Consider the following 14,770-nt stretch of genomic DNA (forward strand, 5'->3'; position numbering starts at 1 on the left):
TAATTTGTAACTAAGTGAGCAAGTTTTTAAAACTGTCCTTTAATCATTTTAAATTAAGAACTTTTGAACTAAATCTAGCTAAGTCTGCCATATCCAGTTTATTTTGCATAAAACATTTATTTACAGAAGAAAAGCTGGATAAGATCACGTTTCATAGGTTAAACGTACTGACACGCTCTCATTTTTGTAAATTTTAACATCCAGTATCTATGGATGATATTCATATGTAGTTAACACATAAATATAATAGTTTTCTTATAGCTACATTTTTCATTGCTTTTAATTGGTTACAAAGCATTTATGATTCCATAATAAAAATGGAAATGTGAATAAAAATAGTTTGCTACATTGAAGATTTAAAACAATATTTGGTATTAAAGAATCCGTTGTGAATGTGATAGAAAATTAGTAGTGTGGAGCAGTGTATATATTTGAGGTGGTGATTTGTGAAGTAGCCCAGTATTGCCTTAAATAAAAACACATTTCATTTCTTGTTTTATACATGTGATCTTATAAAGGTTATTTTTGTTTCTGTAACTTAGATTGGTGTATAGTTTAATTTTTGTTAAAAAAACAAAACAAAACAAAAAAACTTCAGAAACCGTTTTTGTAAATAGTGGGTTTATAAAACAGATGGGTTTATTTTGATAATACCAGTTTGGTATCTATCTATAAAATACATGAGTCCTTATGCCATACCATTAAAAACTAAATAAACAAGGCACTTTCTGAAAGGGAAGTGAGATGGTGATCTTACAGATAAACTCGGTGGTCGTGCTCTGTTGGTGGCATGGGCTCCCTTTGCGCTCCTCTGCCTCTTGCTGACTGCATGTGGCACCAGTCACAACCTCTCTTTTCCACACTGGAACGAGCCTCAGAAGCTGCTGGTGCTGCTTGTAGTGCCCGGGACTGGAGCAATTCCTCTGTATGCTGCTAACTGAAATGACAGGTATCCCGTTTGTTGAGTAACCAAAAGTGTGAATGCATTGGTGGGAGCTGTCAGTACCCAGGAATCTTCAGTGTTGGTTTTCATGCGTGGTTATGTTTGACTCAGCCAGCTGGATTGTGTGGTACCAAAAACTTTTCTTGGATTATTATCATTACTGGATGTGACCTACCTTCAGTAATATAAAACAGTCTTTATCTTGGGTGAGATTGGCTTGATTTTTTTTCTATAAACTTGTCTTGCTGTGTGAAGCTTTTGCATTAAATGCTAGATTTGACTGCTCATAAGCTATTCACCTGGAATCTCTGACAGTTTTCCTGAATATCGGTGCAGAGGGCACCTTCCTACAACCAAATGAAGTGACTTATTGCAAGAGTGAGGATTATGTGTGAACAGCAGCAGCATTGGACCTGGGGCACAGCCCTTGGTTTGCTACATGGTGCTAAATTGCTTATCTTCGCAGAAAGCCCGTGCTTCCATTTGAACAGAGCCCGTCAGCTCCTCTCACTTTCCATCCCTCCCAAGTGACCAAACTCTTATTATGCCACGTTAGTAAATCAAAGGTGCAGTCTGAGAATGATAAAACCAAAACAAACCCTTGCATTGTGACTCTAAGAGGGATTATAATCATTACAAGTACACAGTGCCATTTTCTACCTGCCAGAGGCCGCTGGTCCCCCTGGATGGAGCTGCTATTGGATACCAGCCATGGTGATTGTACAGGGAACTTCTGCAGGGGAGAAGAGGGCAGAGATCCTCAGGAGAGGATCCTCAAAGCTCACCTGAATTCTCTTGTTTTCAGCTGTACCTAACCACTTCAGTCACTGTCAAAGACCTCACAACTGTTAGTCTTTAGAAGAATGTTTGTGTTGTGTAAGTTGAATAGCTTCAACATTCCCAATGATTAATACTGTATCATTTGCAGTTCTTGGACTGAGAATAGTATACAGCTATTTAGCTGCACAGTGTTATACTAGAATGCCATTTAATAAAAGAGAAAAGGATTAAAAAAATCCAATGCCATAAATATTCAGGAAGCAATTTCTGATTTGGATCTGAATTTCTAAGAATAAAATATTTAATATTGTCTCATCCCAATCAATCCAATTGAAGCAGATGCTGCACCTATATAGTTAGTACATTCCATGGCACACTCCCTTTTAGGTGGTTACTGACAGCCTGTCCAACAGGTAAGCTAGTATGGGGTTTGTTGTTTCCTTTTTAAATAGCAAACAGGAGTATTTTGAGCTTAAAATGTACCAAAGGCAGGGTCTGATTCAAAATGTCACAGACTGCAGAGGGTACTCTCGTTTGTAAAGCCACCAACAGAAACTCCCAAGGAGATAAATTTGGTGTTTGCATTCAGATGTTTTACCTTGGGTGATACAGAGAACCTCCCACCCTAGCAGTTGTAGCACACCTGGATGGGCAGCTTCTCTGGGGCCTGAGGCCACAGCCCTGCCCTCGGGGCTGCTCGGTGGGATGGGGCTGAGATGGCTGAGCCAGATGTACCAGCAGCACTTCAGCCTGCTTTGGGGTGCCCCAAAGATGCTCTCGCCCTCACTGCCCAGTCCCCTGTCTTCTGCCTTTTCTTTCTCCTTCCTCTGTGTCTCTGCCTTCCAGAATTGTCACCCATTAACTGTGGAGCATTCAAGCAAAGGTCCTTTCTTTGAAGCCCCATGTAGCCATCAGGAATGTGCTGCCTACAGCTGCAGGTGTTGCTGATAGGGAAGCAACCAAAGTGAGGGGTCTGTCTGAATGCAGAGCATGGACTGTTTTGTGATCAAAAGACACCTTTAAACTCACAGTCAGCCTCTGGTGCTCAACCATGTCTGTAAAGAAATCTGCTATTACCTGAGCACTAATTCAGTGTAAATAAGAGTAGTGGTTTATGCCCACATGTTTCAGGGTGGTCCTTCTCAGCAGGATGGGGGGACGGTGGCTTCTAGAGCATTCTGCTGGGACATTTGGTTTAGGATGCTGGATAGTAAGTGAGCAATGCTTGTACAAACAGCACTGGAATCAGTTGTTGGGGGTCAGGTGAGGGGCAAGTAATTGGCTAACTGTTGCAATTAGTTTCTGTGCCAAAGAATTGGTTGGGGCTCCCACCTGTGTGCAGGGGAGGAGGGACAGGGACAGGGGCAGGCTACACTGGGGTTTAGGTCCCCACGTTGTAGAAGTTCCTGCTCATGTGCTGCTCAGCCCTACTTGGAGATTTGGTATGGAGATGATAGAATTAAAGGGATAGGAAATGGGGCCACTGGTACGGGAGAAGGGAATAGAGGAAAGAAACTATCAGCAAATAGGGAAATATTTTGTCTGTGTCTTTTTTTTCAAACCTCTTCTCTCCCAAGGCAAGAAACCTTGGATTTTAAGGAAAATGAGAGTCTACGTAAGACACAGATCTTTTGATGTTTGCAGGGATGTTTTGAAATACTAATGAGGTAAATATTTTTGTATAATTGTGCATGCAGTGATTATGTTATTTCTCCATTACAGTATGGGCTCAGATTAGCTTCCTATCAGTTGCTTATATCCTTGCAGAACATAGCACTTGAGTTCAGTTTTTTAAAATGTTAGTCTGAGTGATTCAGAAGTTTAGGGACCAGACCTGTAAACTCATTTGAACCAAAAATGTAGCAGCAATTGCCTTCAGGGGTGCATGGATGAGCGAAACTTAAACTGGAGAACAAAGGCATCTAAAAGCAGAGAAAGGGAAGGAGCCAGTAAAAGACTAAATGGTTGCCAAGAGCAGGGGTTCAGAAGGCAGATCAATTGGTTTCTATTCTCTCAGGTTAAGGGATGCTCATTTCCTTTTCATTAGTAGCCATATCAAACACTCAGATTTTGCAGCACATGTTGTGAGGGCTACTTGGCAATTTGCTGCGAGTGAATCGGGTTATGTGGAGTTGGTCCATAATAATTTTTGATAATATTTCTCATGTAAGGTACTGGCTTTGTCAAATCTGAAGCATCCTCCAAGACTCGAAACGTTGCTTTTGGAATTTATTTATAATTTCTTGGCTGTTGGAAGGTAGAATTAAAAATAAACTTTGAATATCCATTCCAAAGAATTAGAGTTCTTGTTTGATGGGAAAATTTTTGGTCTAAGTGGTAATCTCTGACCAACCACAGAGCTTTAGGGGGTCTCTAAAACACTTCAAGCCCTGACTTAATATACTTTTTTTATTAGAGAGCTGCTGATGCACTAATTTTATCAGAAACCTGTGGTGGCTAAACTGTGTTTGCTTCTCTTCATTTTCTATCAAATAAACCTTACCTTAAAAACAATAAATTTTTTTTCATTAATGTGCTCTTAAAAATCTGTCCACAGTTATTAAAACCCAGATATTTCAGAAACATTTTTTTTATTTTATAGTTTTGCCCTTGTCTTTATAAAATTATGCATGACAGGCCAAGATAATTTTGGGGTTTATTCTCAGTTACTTAAGCTGCGGCAGTTGCAGTTTCACAGGGTTCATGGGCAGTTTTGCTTCAGACACTCTTTGGTGGGCTGTGTCCAGGAGCTGCAAAAGACTTTCTAACTGCATTTCTGTCATGAGCCACCTTCTGTGTATGTAGAAGTTTAACAGAAAATGTTCTGAATTATATAAAGTGCCCTGTCTCTATGTAAGCACTGACTCAGCATCAATCAAGAGTTAAAACTATCTGGCCCCAAGCTGGTATCTGAGGGACTGCTGTTGCTGCTAATTTCAGCAGCAGCAAATGTCTTCCCATATTTGATAAAAGTTCGTTTATTTTATGGGAAAACCAAACAAACAAACAACAAATCCTACCTTGAAAATCACCATCAAAAGTGCATATCTTGTTCATTAGTTGCTAAGTTTTGTTCAGTAACTGCTACTCATTAAATGTAATGCATTGTAACCAAAGCTACGGGGCTGGAGGGGGCCTCAGAGAAAAAAAAAAAGTAGTTAACCTGCTTGTGCCACTGTTTCTTCCTCCTTATTCTGGCACTAACAATAAAATTAGTTCAGCATTCAGGCAGCTCCACTTCAGCTGGTTTTTCTCTAAACAGTGCATTTTGATCAGGCTCAGTATCAGATGTATGTCCAAAGGTCTTTCATTCCAGCAACAGAAAGAGAACACTACCCTGAAGGAAGTTTTTAAGGCACTGCTTTCCATTGTCTTAGAAGCCTAGGTTCAACAGAAGACATGTCTTAGATGATTTCTGTCCCTTTCCTGTTAGCCCAAACAACACAGATAACAAAGAGCAGAAGTGTGTGGTGTTTATGAGATACTTTGAAATTTGGGGGAGGGAACAGGTGATTCTTTTTTACTTTGTTTCTACTGGAAGCTTTTCACATTTTTAGATTTCATGTGTTCTTCTGCAGCAGAGAAATCTACTGAAGGAGTAGCATATTTTCAGCCTTCCTAAAGGGACCAGATTCTAGGCTTCTTAATACCAGGGACTACTGGCTACTGTATTGTTCTGCTGTATTGTGTGGTCTGCATTTCTCTATTCAGATCCTAGGGAAGTAGGAATGATCTTTTCGCTTAAATGCCACAGAGCACAAGACAAGTCTAATGACATGGGAGCTGCTTGGTGCAGGTGGCCAGGAATTAACTCTGTACCCTGGTACATGCTGCTTGCACAAGTTTGAGCAAGTGCCTTTGTTAAAGGATACTTTTTGATTATTAACACCCTAATATCTGTAAAGGCTCAATTCCAGAAGGAGGTGCTCCACAAACAGCTAAATAACCAAATCTGTATTTATCACATGGCCTAAACTAGATATGTCTACCTCTTCTGTTTTTGAGATGTTTTATAGTACAATGGAGTGGACTCGTGACTATCCAGCTCACTTCAAGGCACAGCAATCACTCTATGCCAGCACTTTCCCATTGCCATTTCAGCAGTTACCAGGTCTGATCCACCCACCTGACAAATCCTGTAAACCCCTTGCTGTTCATCTTAATCAATCCCAGGTTCTTCCTATCTCTGCATATAAAAAGCCTATTTTTTCTTGTACCAAAGCAATTCTGTGTAATATTCAGTACACAACTGTTTGAGCAATTGTTTCAGCATGATTTATCATAAGCATCTGTGTTTATATTAAAGCTTCATGGAATTCTCAGAACTTCTACATTTCTTTTTTCAACATGAAAAGGTCTCAATGATTCTATGTACAACATACATAATGTAACCAAATTTATCAGCTCAAGTAATGGGGAACTAACAGAGAAACAGCATTTCCTATGTAACTATCCTTTCAAAGGATAGTTCTGCAAAGCACTGATTGGAAAAGCAATTTGTCAAAAACAGCTTGTGTAATGGGAGGGTGGTCTCCAGCCTTCTTTCAAGTCAGCGGGGAATGTTTTTCATGTTCATCTTGCATATTCAGAGGCAAAGATGATGAGCTGTTGTGGAGTCGTCCTGCAGCTGCTGCTCTGTTGTGCCTGATGAGTTCTGATTCGCAGCAATTGCCTTTTGAGCCTTGCTGCTTCTTCACGTGTCTCTTCAGATAACATTTTGTGGAGTATTTGAACATCAGATAACTCAGTTCACTTAGATTTAATACAATGCACAGGCATGATGTTGCCACCAGAAAATAGAGGAAAATCATTTTTTCTGTGGGTTTGGAAATATAACAGTCTACAATATTGGGACATGGTTTTATGTCACATTTCACAAGATGTGGTATTTTGAATCCGTTGTACAATTTATAGAACAGAACAAGAAAAAATATTTCAAGTCCTGTTTTTAAAATGAGGCTGATTAGGTAAGTGCACAGCAATCCACCATCTGTCTTTCCTGGATTTTTGTAAAGTTTCTGGTTGTGGTGTTTCTCTCTGTTCTCTCTGTAAGCAACATGAAAGACAACCAAGAGGGAAGGGGTGGAGACCATGATTAATTGCAAAGCCCAAAATCTGATGTGAGAGACAGGGAAGAAATGGTCAAAGCAGACATTTTCACAACCAGGCTGCTTGATATTGCATTCAAATTCATCATGTTCATGTTTCCAGATGTTTTCTGCAGCAGCAACATAGAGCAGTAAGCGGAACAAGAACACAACAGCTACCCAAATTCTTCCAATTCCTGTTGAGTATTTATTCACTCCACTCAGCAGATCACGTAGGAACACCCAGCTCATTTTTCTCATCAAGGAAAGATGGAAATGCTATATCAAAGAAACACAAGATCAGAGAGATGCATCCTCTTGGGTGAAGACAAATGAGACATTCATTCAACATGAAATATAACCAGTAGTTTAAACAATTTAAAATTATTAAGCATTTAGAAGTAATTTAATATTATTAAGCATTTAAATAAGAACAACAAGCTGATCTTATTTCTGATAATTTAATAATTCTGATACATTTTGAGGCTATTGAAGAAAATTTATTTGCTGTTTAAATACATTTTGTCAAGTAGGTTGAAGTCTAATCATTCTGTTAAGCTGTCCTCTGTAAGAAATGTGCCTGTTCTCCCTGAGGGTCTCCTGACTGTCAGGTAGGGCTTTCTTTGGCAAGTTCAGGCCAGCACTACCACTGAATTGCACTCAACTTAGCCCTGTCAGTTATGCAGATACTACACACAGTCAAGTCAGATTTCACTTTTAAATTTATGCATAGGAACCAAGTGTCCCATACTAAGTTGACTACAAAAATGCAAATTGATTCATTTTTGTCTGTGGTCTAACTTTTGGGTAAACTTGTGCAATATTTTAAATATTTTTCTGCTTCATTGGATTTTATTTATTGTATTTCTTACCATTACCCCAAAATATGTGTGCATATTTTGTGTGTGTGTGTGTGTTACAGTTTCTTATCTGCACAAGCCTTCCCTTGTCCTAACTCCAGAACACTTCTTTTGGAAGAGCTACCTAAGGAGCCACTGGCAGGGAGACTTATCAGAGTAAAAAGAAGACCTGAGGTATCCACCCAGAATATACAGTCACCTTTGCACCTGGGCCCATCTCCAGAGATCCTTAGGGGTATCAAGCTCCTTTGTTTGTAAGAGCAAAAAGTGGATGTATTCCTGGCACACGGAGTAGCTGGGAGACATGAGGTGAGGACAGAAATCACAAGTTTCCATGTGTTATGTCATTTAATGTCCTCATGGCAACTTCTGCTTCTGCAAGCTCTGCCTAGCAGGAGAGAAAATGTACCCCTCTGTGGCTGCAGGGTCACACACAAATCCCACTGACCCTGCTGTAGCTGTAGGTACTGCTGATGGAATGAACAAGTTCATCTGCGGGCAAGTTTGAGTAGTGATCAGGCCACAGCATCACAAAGCTCCATGGAAAAAAAGGTATTCAGGCATTGGACTGGGCTGCCCAGGAAGGTGGTGGGGTCACCACCCCTTCAAGGTGTTCTAGAAATAACTGCATGAGGCATTTAGTGCCATGGTCTAGTTGACCATGAGGTGGGCATCAGTCAAAGGTGGGACTCAATCTTGGAGGTCTTTTTTGACTTAAATGATTCTGTGATTCTGTAAGGCTCAACACACATGGAAAGCTCAGTGCTTCTTTTGCTGTCCCTCAGTTCTGCAGCCCTTCATGACCTCTGCCCATGGTCAGGCTTCTGCAGGGAAGCAAGGTTACTTGGATATTCCATTAGAGCTCTAGCTTGAGGTGCTGAGGGACAGCTGCAGAAATTAATATATTCCTGATTTATACTGCCAAGAATGGTTACCAAGCTACTCCTTTATAAAAAGACAACAGGGAAATACCAGCTTATATCCTTTCAGACATATGCTCCTATGCTTTTAAATATGTTTGGCAGTGTGGTTACTTTTTCATTAAAGAGCTATTCCTGCCTTCCACAAACAGAGTTCAAGCAGAAGTTTAAATCAAACTTTTGAAGACATGAGCTTCAAGGCTTTAATGCCTTCTAAATAAGCATACACAGTCACAACAGTCTCAAAGGAGCTGAACAGCAAACATGAACACTCCACTATGTAATAAATCACAGGCAAAGAAAAAAAGCATTCACTGAGCAATGTTAGCGCGTGCACGTGCATCTTGTGGATGAGCTGTCCTGTGGAGATTTGAAGGAAAGCCTAAGAGGCCTCTTCTAAGGCTTTAAGATGTGCACATGGACTGTTGGAGGGAATTCTGGATTTTGTTATTCCATGTAAAACAAGCGTGGTTGCAAGGGGGCTTTTGCTGGTGGCCACAATAAGTGCACCATCCTTTTCTAAAGTAAAAAAGCCTCATTCCACCTATCAATCCATGGTTGGAGTTACACCAGTTCTGAGCCTCCAGGTGAACGGAAATGAAAGATATGCTGGGTCACCAGCAAGGCACAAAAATCAGTGGGAAACAACACTGGTGGAAATCAGGCTGTGGTTATACCTAAATACAGATTGAGAAATTTACCTTAAGGTCTCCTTTTCCCAAAGCTGAGCTGCTACTTCCTTAACTGAGCAGGAGGAGGAATTAGAAAAGAACAACTTTACACTTTCTTTGCCAATCCCACATTGAGAAGAACAATATAAAGGAGAGTAAGAAGTCCTGACCAAAGAAAACAGGGGCCAGGAATTTGACTAAAGTCAACAGATCCTGTGCAAGGGGCAAATTCCTGCCAGACAGATGACTGCAGGGATGAAATTCCTGCAAAGCTAATTTGCAAGAGAGCAACACATTCTGTTACCTAGATGTTTAGTAATGAGGCATCAGGGATTCCACAGAACTGAAAGTGGTTCCTGGTCAGTGTGCTCGGTTGAAGAGAAACTAAAATTTATTGAAGGACTGCAGGGCAGGTCTTGTGGCCCACAGTGCTTCTGCAGCCAGAGGTCTGCAGAACTTTGGTTATATTTTTTCCAGTTGCAGCCTTAACTTGATAACGAGAAATGGCTGTAGAGAACAACCTTCAGCTTCAAACCTAAAGGACCATAGAGCCTCTTTTGTAGAATTGTTTGTAACTAGCACAGCTCCCCTGTTCAAAGGAGCTGCAAATGTGCTTTGGAAAGGTTATGTTTGCTTTATGACCACTGTTGCTATAGATGTGGATGTTAACTGATGCTTTTGCATCCTTTGAAAATACAATTAATTCACTGAAGCGTTGCAAAGAACACATGGAATGAAAAAAAATGAAAATGGACTTCAAAGACAAGGAGTTACTCAACAGGTAAACAAGAGAGAATTGATTTATGGGACAGCACAGGCACAAGACTGATGAGGGGTCAAGTTAGCTCAGGCTAGAGAAGACGCATTAAGTGGGCTGTATGAAATTCAGAGCAAGGTGAGGATTCAGACAATGAAAAAAGAAAAATCATTTAGTAAGCACATAGCTGGGCAGTAGGAAAAATATGACTGTGGTATTTTGTTAACACTTCAAGAAGTGGCAGTACACATGCCAGGAGACGCTGAGTAGTGTTGGGGCATGATGCTTTAGCAAAATTATATTCTGGCTAATGTAAGGACAAGAGAGGAAAAGTGTGATCCAAATCCTTGCAACCAAGGAGAGATTTTAGCCTTAGAATCTGGAGAAGGTTCATGTTGTGCAGAAAGAAACAAAGGGAGTCAAGAAGGGAAGCTAGCTAAAGAAATTGAGTAGATTGTGGGAAATGTAGATGACATCAATTTGTGTCCGGGTAATGTCCAATGCTGAAGCTAAAAATGAATATACTCAAAGTTTTAAGAAAGTTACAAAAGCATTAAAGGGGGATTCCCTTGGCACTGTGGACATAAAGACCACAAAAGAGACTTGGCCTCTACTGGAAATTACCAAGGAGGCATTAGAAAGAGTTAAACAGTAGAAGATAGGTTATTTGCACCAAGTACTCAAGGAAACATTAAATGGAGCAAGAAGTGAAAAGCAGGGATTTGTGGTTAGACTTACTTCAACCCTCTGCTCAATATACACATGCATACCCCAGCTGGAACAAAAGCTGAAGATTAGCAATATGTTGATTTGTTTTTCTCATTACTAGCTGAAGTGTGAGTGGTAAGCATGAAAACAAGATTTGCCAGTCAGGAAATAGAGCAAATAATCTCTCTTCCTCATCACATCCATCCTTTATTCGCTATATGGGATTTAAACACCCCCACCAACATACACATACACTTTGTCCTCCTCATGAGAGGCACAAATGACCAGAAAAGGCTTCCCATTCTGTTTCCCTCACATATATCAGTGACTTGATTTTCCCCCTTGGGGTTGGGCACATGTTCTGCTGAGCAAACAGAGTAACCTGAATGCACCATTAACTTCTGAGTGTGCTGAATGTACTTTATTGAGTAAAGTGTTTGAATAATGCTATTGTTGTTGAATATATTCATCAAATATTAATTTCTGTCGTTCACTGATGCCTACAGGAGGTTGGCTAATGTGCATTGAGTAATGCATCCATTGAAAAGCACAGTGCTCAGAGAATTACTTTACCTAGATTTCAATCAGCTCTGCTAATTTAATTACTTTAAAAGCAGAAAAGGTATTTTTGTGTGGAGGAAAATGGCAGGCAGAAGGCAGTGACAGGAAAGTAAGAAAATGCAAGAACAAACTGAATAACAGGAGGGGAAGTGGGGAAGCATCCTAAGTGTTAGAGGCACAAAGGGCAGGCAACGTGGAGCTCAAAGAGCTGGCAAATTACAGGAAGAAGGCACAGTATTTTGGGAAATGGAGATGGAACAGTGAAAAGTAAGAGAAAGAACACAAGCCTCTGAACAGTGGATCTATCAATTCTGTACAAGCAAGCTAAATTATCCTCCCAGTCTGAGAGATGGAAGAGCTCTTTTTTCTGATCTAAACATTGCTGGGGAGTATTTGCTGCACCTACAACTTATCTTTATTTATTTATTTATTTTTAATAACAGGAAGAAAGAGAACCATAAATAGTGACAAAACATGATAAAGAAGAGAGCAGAAGTAGAAATCACATAGGATATAGGACCATAAAAAAGCAGAGCTGGTAACAATCTTTAGAGTCCATTCTCTCCTTTATTCTTTACACTTCAATCAAAACATCATCACAGCACCTTTTTTCTTCCCAAACACCAAGGATCCTCTCAGTGTTATGAGGAAAATAAAAAACAAGTACTGGCACAATGGTTTCCATAAACAACCAAACAAATAATGAAGCTTATCTTCAGGTGTTCATTTAGTAACTGCTTTTTGCCCTTGTCTTTTCTGTTTGTTGATATAAGGAGGCATGCATCCATTTTATGGTTGCTGAGTCTGTTTCATGAAGTGCCTACTGCTTCCTTACTGACTACCATAGGTGTGAGGTCCACAGGCTGAGAAACACCGATTTGCTTTGTTCTCTGGCCCTAAAAAGGCTTAATTGTGCAGAAACTGTTCCTGGCAGTTCAGTCTATTCTTAAGCTGATGGAAGCTCCACTAGTCCCCTCAGCATGCTGCTCTCATTACTCAGTGCTCTACTAGAGAAGAGGAGGGATTCAGGAATCCTCCTGGGAACACCAAGGAACAGTACCATTTGATTCAAAGTCACATTACCAAGCTGCACATGTGCCAGCTGTGCAAACTATTGCACATCTGCAATAGGAGCTGAAAAACTTGCTGCAAGTCACTAACCTTGCAATGACTTTGCTTCTTGTTCAGTGCTGAGCGTGCCACGGTGATCTCCAGGTCCTTATGAGAGAGGCAGCAAGAGAAAACAGAAAACAATTATTAACTTTGCCTTCTTCAGAAAACTCTCCTCTTTTTATTAAGTAAGTAAAGTTCTAACATTAATGTAGTATTGACACTCATTTTTTAAGGCTCTTCAAAAACAAGCCAGGTGGAACATGACAACCCCTGAGCAAACATAGCCCTCCTGGGTCTGTGTCCTGGCCAAGCTGTTCACTTCTGCCATGACCACTGCTAGTCATTGGTAGTGCAGCAAAGCCCATGGTTCTAAGGCTGATGTGAGCCAAAACTTTCCCACTATTTCATCCTTCAGGTGCTTCCAGAGGAAGGAGAGGCCCCCAAATGGCAGAGGTAAACATACTGGCAATAGCTTACTCTTCTCATGTGCAGACAAAAAGTACACACTGTAGATACTTTAGAATGAAATTCATTGATATGAACCCTTCATTAACATGTAATGGGGAAAGGGCATCCTCTCCTACAAACATTGCCAATCTAGACAGAGAAAACCTGTGCTGTCAAGGGGCAGATGTGGCTTATCCAGCATCACTCAGCACATCAGAGGCAGAGCTAAGAAAAGAGCCGTGGTCTCTCATAGCCCAGTCCCTTGCTTTCACCTGCCTTAGCTTGCTGATTCTAACCTCTCACAGTTCCATGCCTATTATCAACTTTTAACTCCTTGGAGCAAGAAATAAGCTCTTTGGTCCACTGGGAGATAAACCCCTAACTACTGTGATATTAAAAGCAGAAATAAATAGGGCTTAAAATAGACATGTGGTATGTAAAGACATTAGCCTAAATACTTATTTGTCAACCAACTACAGGAAGGAAAAGGAAACACTAGATGGAAGAGGGCTCAGCTGGCGATTTAGCACAATACTGGAGCTGATTGATTTGGCTTTACATCTGACTTTCACATGGGTTTCTGCAGTGGCTTGGGACAAATCTCCTTTTTTTCCTGTGCTCCAGGATCTTAGTTGCCAAACATTCACTTTCCTGAAAATACAACTTGTAAACTATGGCAAAATCCCATCTTGTTTTGTATTTAGGGAAACCACAAACATCACTTAAAAAACCAGCAGCTGCTGAATGTAATGCTTTGCCAGCTGCTAATTGCTATGGTCTCTTCTCTGCAGCAATGAATGGTTTTTGACAGGGCAGAAACAGTTCACTGTTTTCTTTGTTACTTGGTAAATAATGTATTTTTAAAAAATTAAGTTCAGAAGTAGCCAAAATTATTTAATTTTTAAAGCCATGATATTCCTATCTCACCTACATGACTACAACTTCATTTCTCATCACCTTCATGCCAAACAGATAACCCATCACTACCATGCTTTCCTGATGTAAACAAAAATCTCCCTCCACAGCAAATGATCTTCAACATTAATAAATATTATTGCTGCATTCAGGCTACTGTTACTATTGTCACACCTTAGTCAACTTGTAAAATAATAAAAAGAATTGACAAAATCAAAAGATTTCCACTTGGACAATAAATTGTCACTGGCATTTAACTCTGTAATATTATGAAGCTGCAATAGTGCAACAAAAAGCAGATTATATCCATGGCTTATGTTGGCTGATGGGACACTTGCATGAGGCTACTATCAGTCCTATTTAATGTTAGAAAATCAACTTCTCATTCAGTGAAACTGTATTTTATAACAAGAAAATCTAACTTACCTGTGTCCCAGTGAATGATTACAGCTGGATCCCAGCTTTCTTGTGGAATTAACAATCAACAGCTCATTTCTGAGAAAGGGAGTTACTATTTTATGCCTGGGAAATGGGAACTGCTTATCTCCTAGGTAATACAAACTAAATGAGTGCAACCTGATCATCTCTGCTGGCACACAGCTCAAACCAGAACCATAAAGCAGCTTGTATCATCAGAAAGATATGAGGAAACTGGCATTTATTTGAAGTTGTAGGATTTATCTGCATCTCTTTTGAGCACCCATTGGCATCAGCTCAGATGCTGCACTCTGTGTTTTCATAGTAGCACAGCCTGAAGGCATGTATGCTGTGAGCCTTAACTCACACCGTTTGCTCTTGACATTTTACATCAGATCTGCATTTTGTGTTCTCCTGGGCAAGTCAGCTGTCCACAAAACACACATATTCTCCCAACAATACATTACACAAATGCTCAGAAAAGCCTTTCTCTTAGAATTTTAGCATACAGTGGTTTTCCCAAGCAAGTGAAGCCTGGGTTTTTTTAATTGAAATGTGTTTTGTTTACTGTACATGCTAATCAGTACCCAC

The 14,770-nt window shown here is 40.2% G+C and overlaps 1 protein-coding gene across 2 annotated transcripts; it reads right to left on the reverse strand.

The window, feature by feature from the left end:
* Positions 1-152: 152 nt before the first annotated feature.
* GJB7 (gap junction protein beta 7) lies at positions 153-14,312 on the reverse strand. Of its 2 annotated transcripts, XM_005421182.1 has the most exons (3): positions 14,189-14,312; positions 12,449-12,505; positions 6,268-7,089 (listed from the first exon to the last, which is right to left on the reverse strand). In XM_005421182.1, exon 3 carries the CDS (start codon positions 7,069-7,071, stop codon positions 6,268-6,270), a length of 804 nt encoding a protein of 267 aa, XP_005421239.1. In that variant the 5' UTR covers positions 7,072-7,089; positions 12,449-12,505; positions 14,189-14,312. The 2 variants fall into 2 exon arrangements, with proteins under 2 accessions (XP_005421238.1, XP_005421239.1); XM_005421181.3 differs by lacking the exons at positions 12,449-12,505; positions 14,189-14,312 and adding an exon at positions 153-811 and having other exon boundaries at positions 6,355-7,062.
* Between the last annotated feature and the right edge of the window lie 458 nt (positions 14,313-14,770).

The sequence above is a fragment of the Geospiza fortis genome, unplaced genomic scaffold (assembly GCF_000277835.1).
Source record: "Geospiza fortis unplaced genomic scaffold, GeoFor_1.0 scaffold190, whole genome shotgun sequence".
Lineage (NCBI taxonomy): Eukaryota > Metazoa > Chordata > Aves > Passeriformes > Thraupidae > Geospiza > Geospiza fortis.

Bases quoted from the DNA above. Each gene is read 5' to 3' on its own strand.
- GJB7 (XM_005421181.3), bottom strand. From the start codon at position 7,062: ATGAGCTGGGTGTTCCTACGTGATCTGCTGAGTGGAGTGAATAAATAC. The intron at 812-6,354 runs GCAGCTGCAGGA...AGCAAGAGGCAG, and splicing joins TCATCAGGCACAACAGAGCA to AGGAGCGCAAAGGGAGCCCA.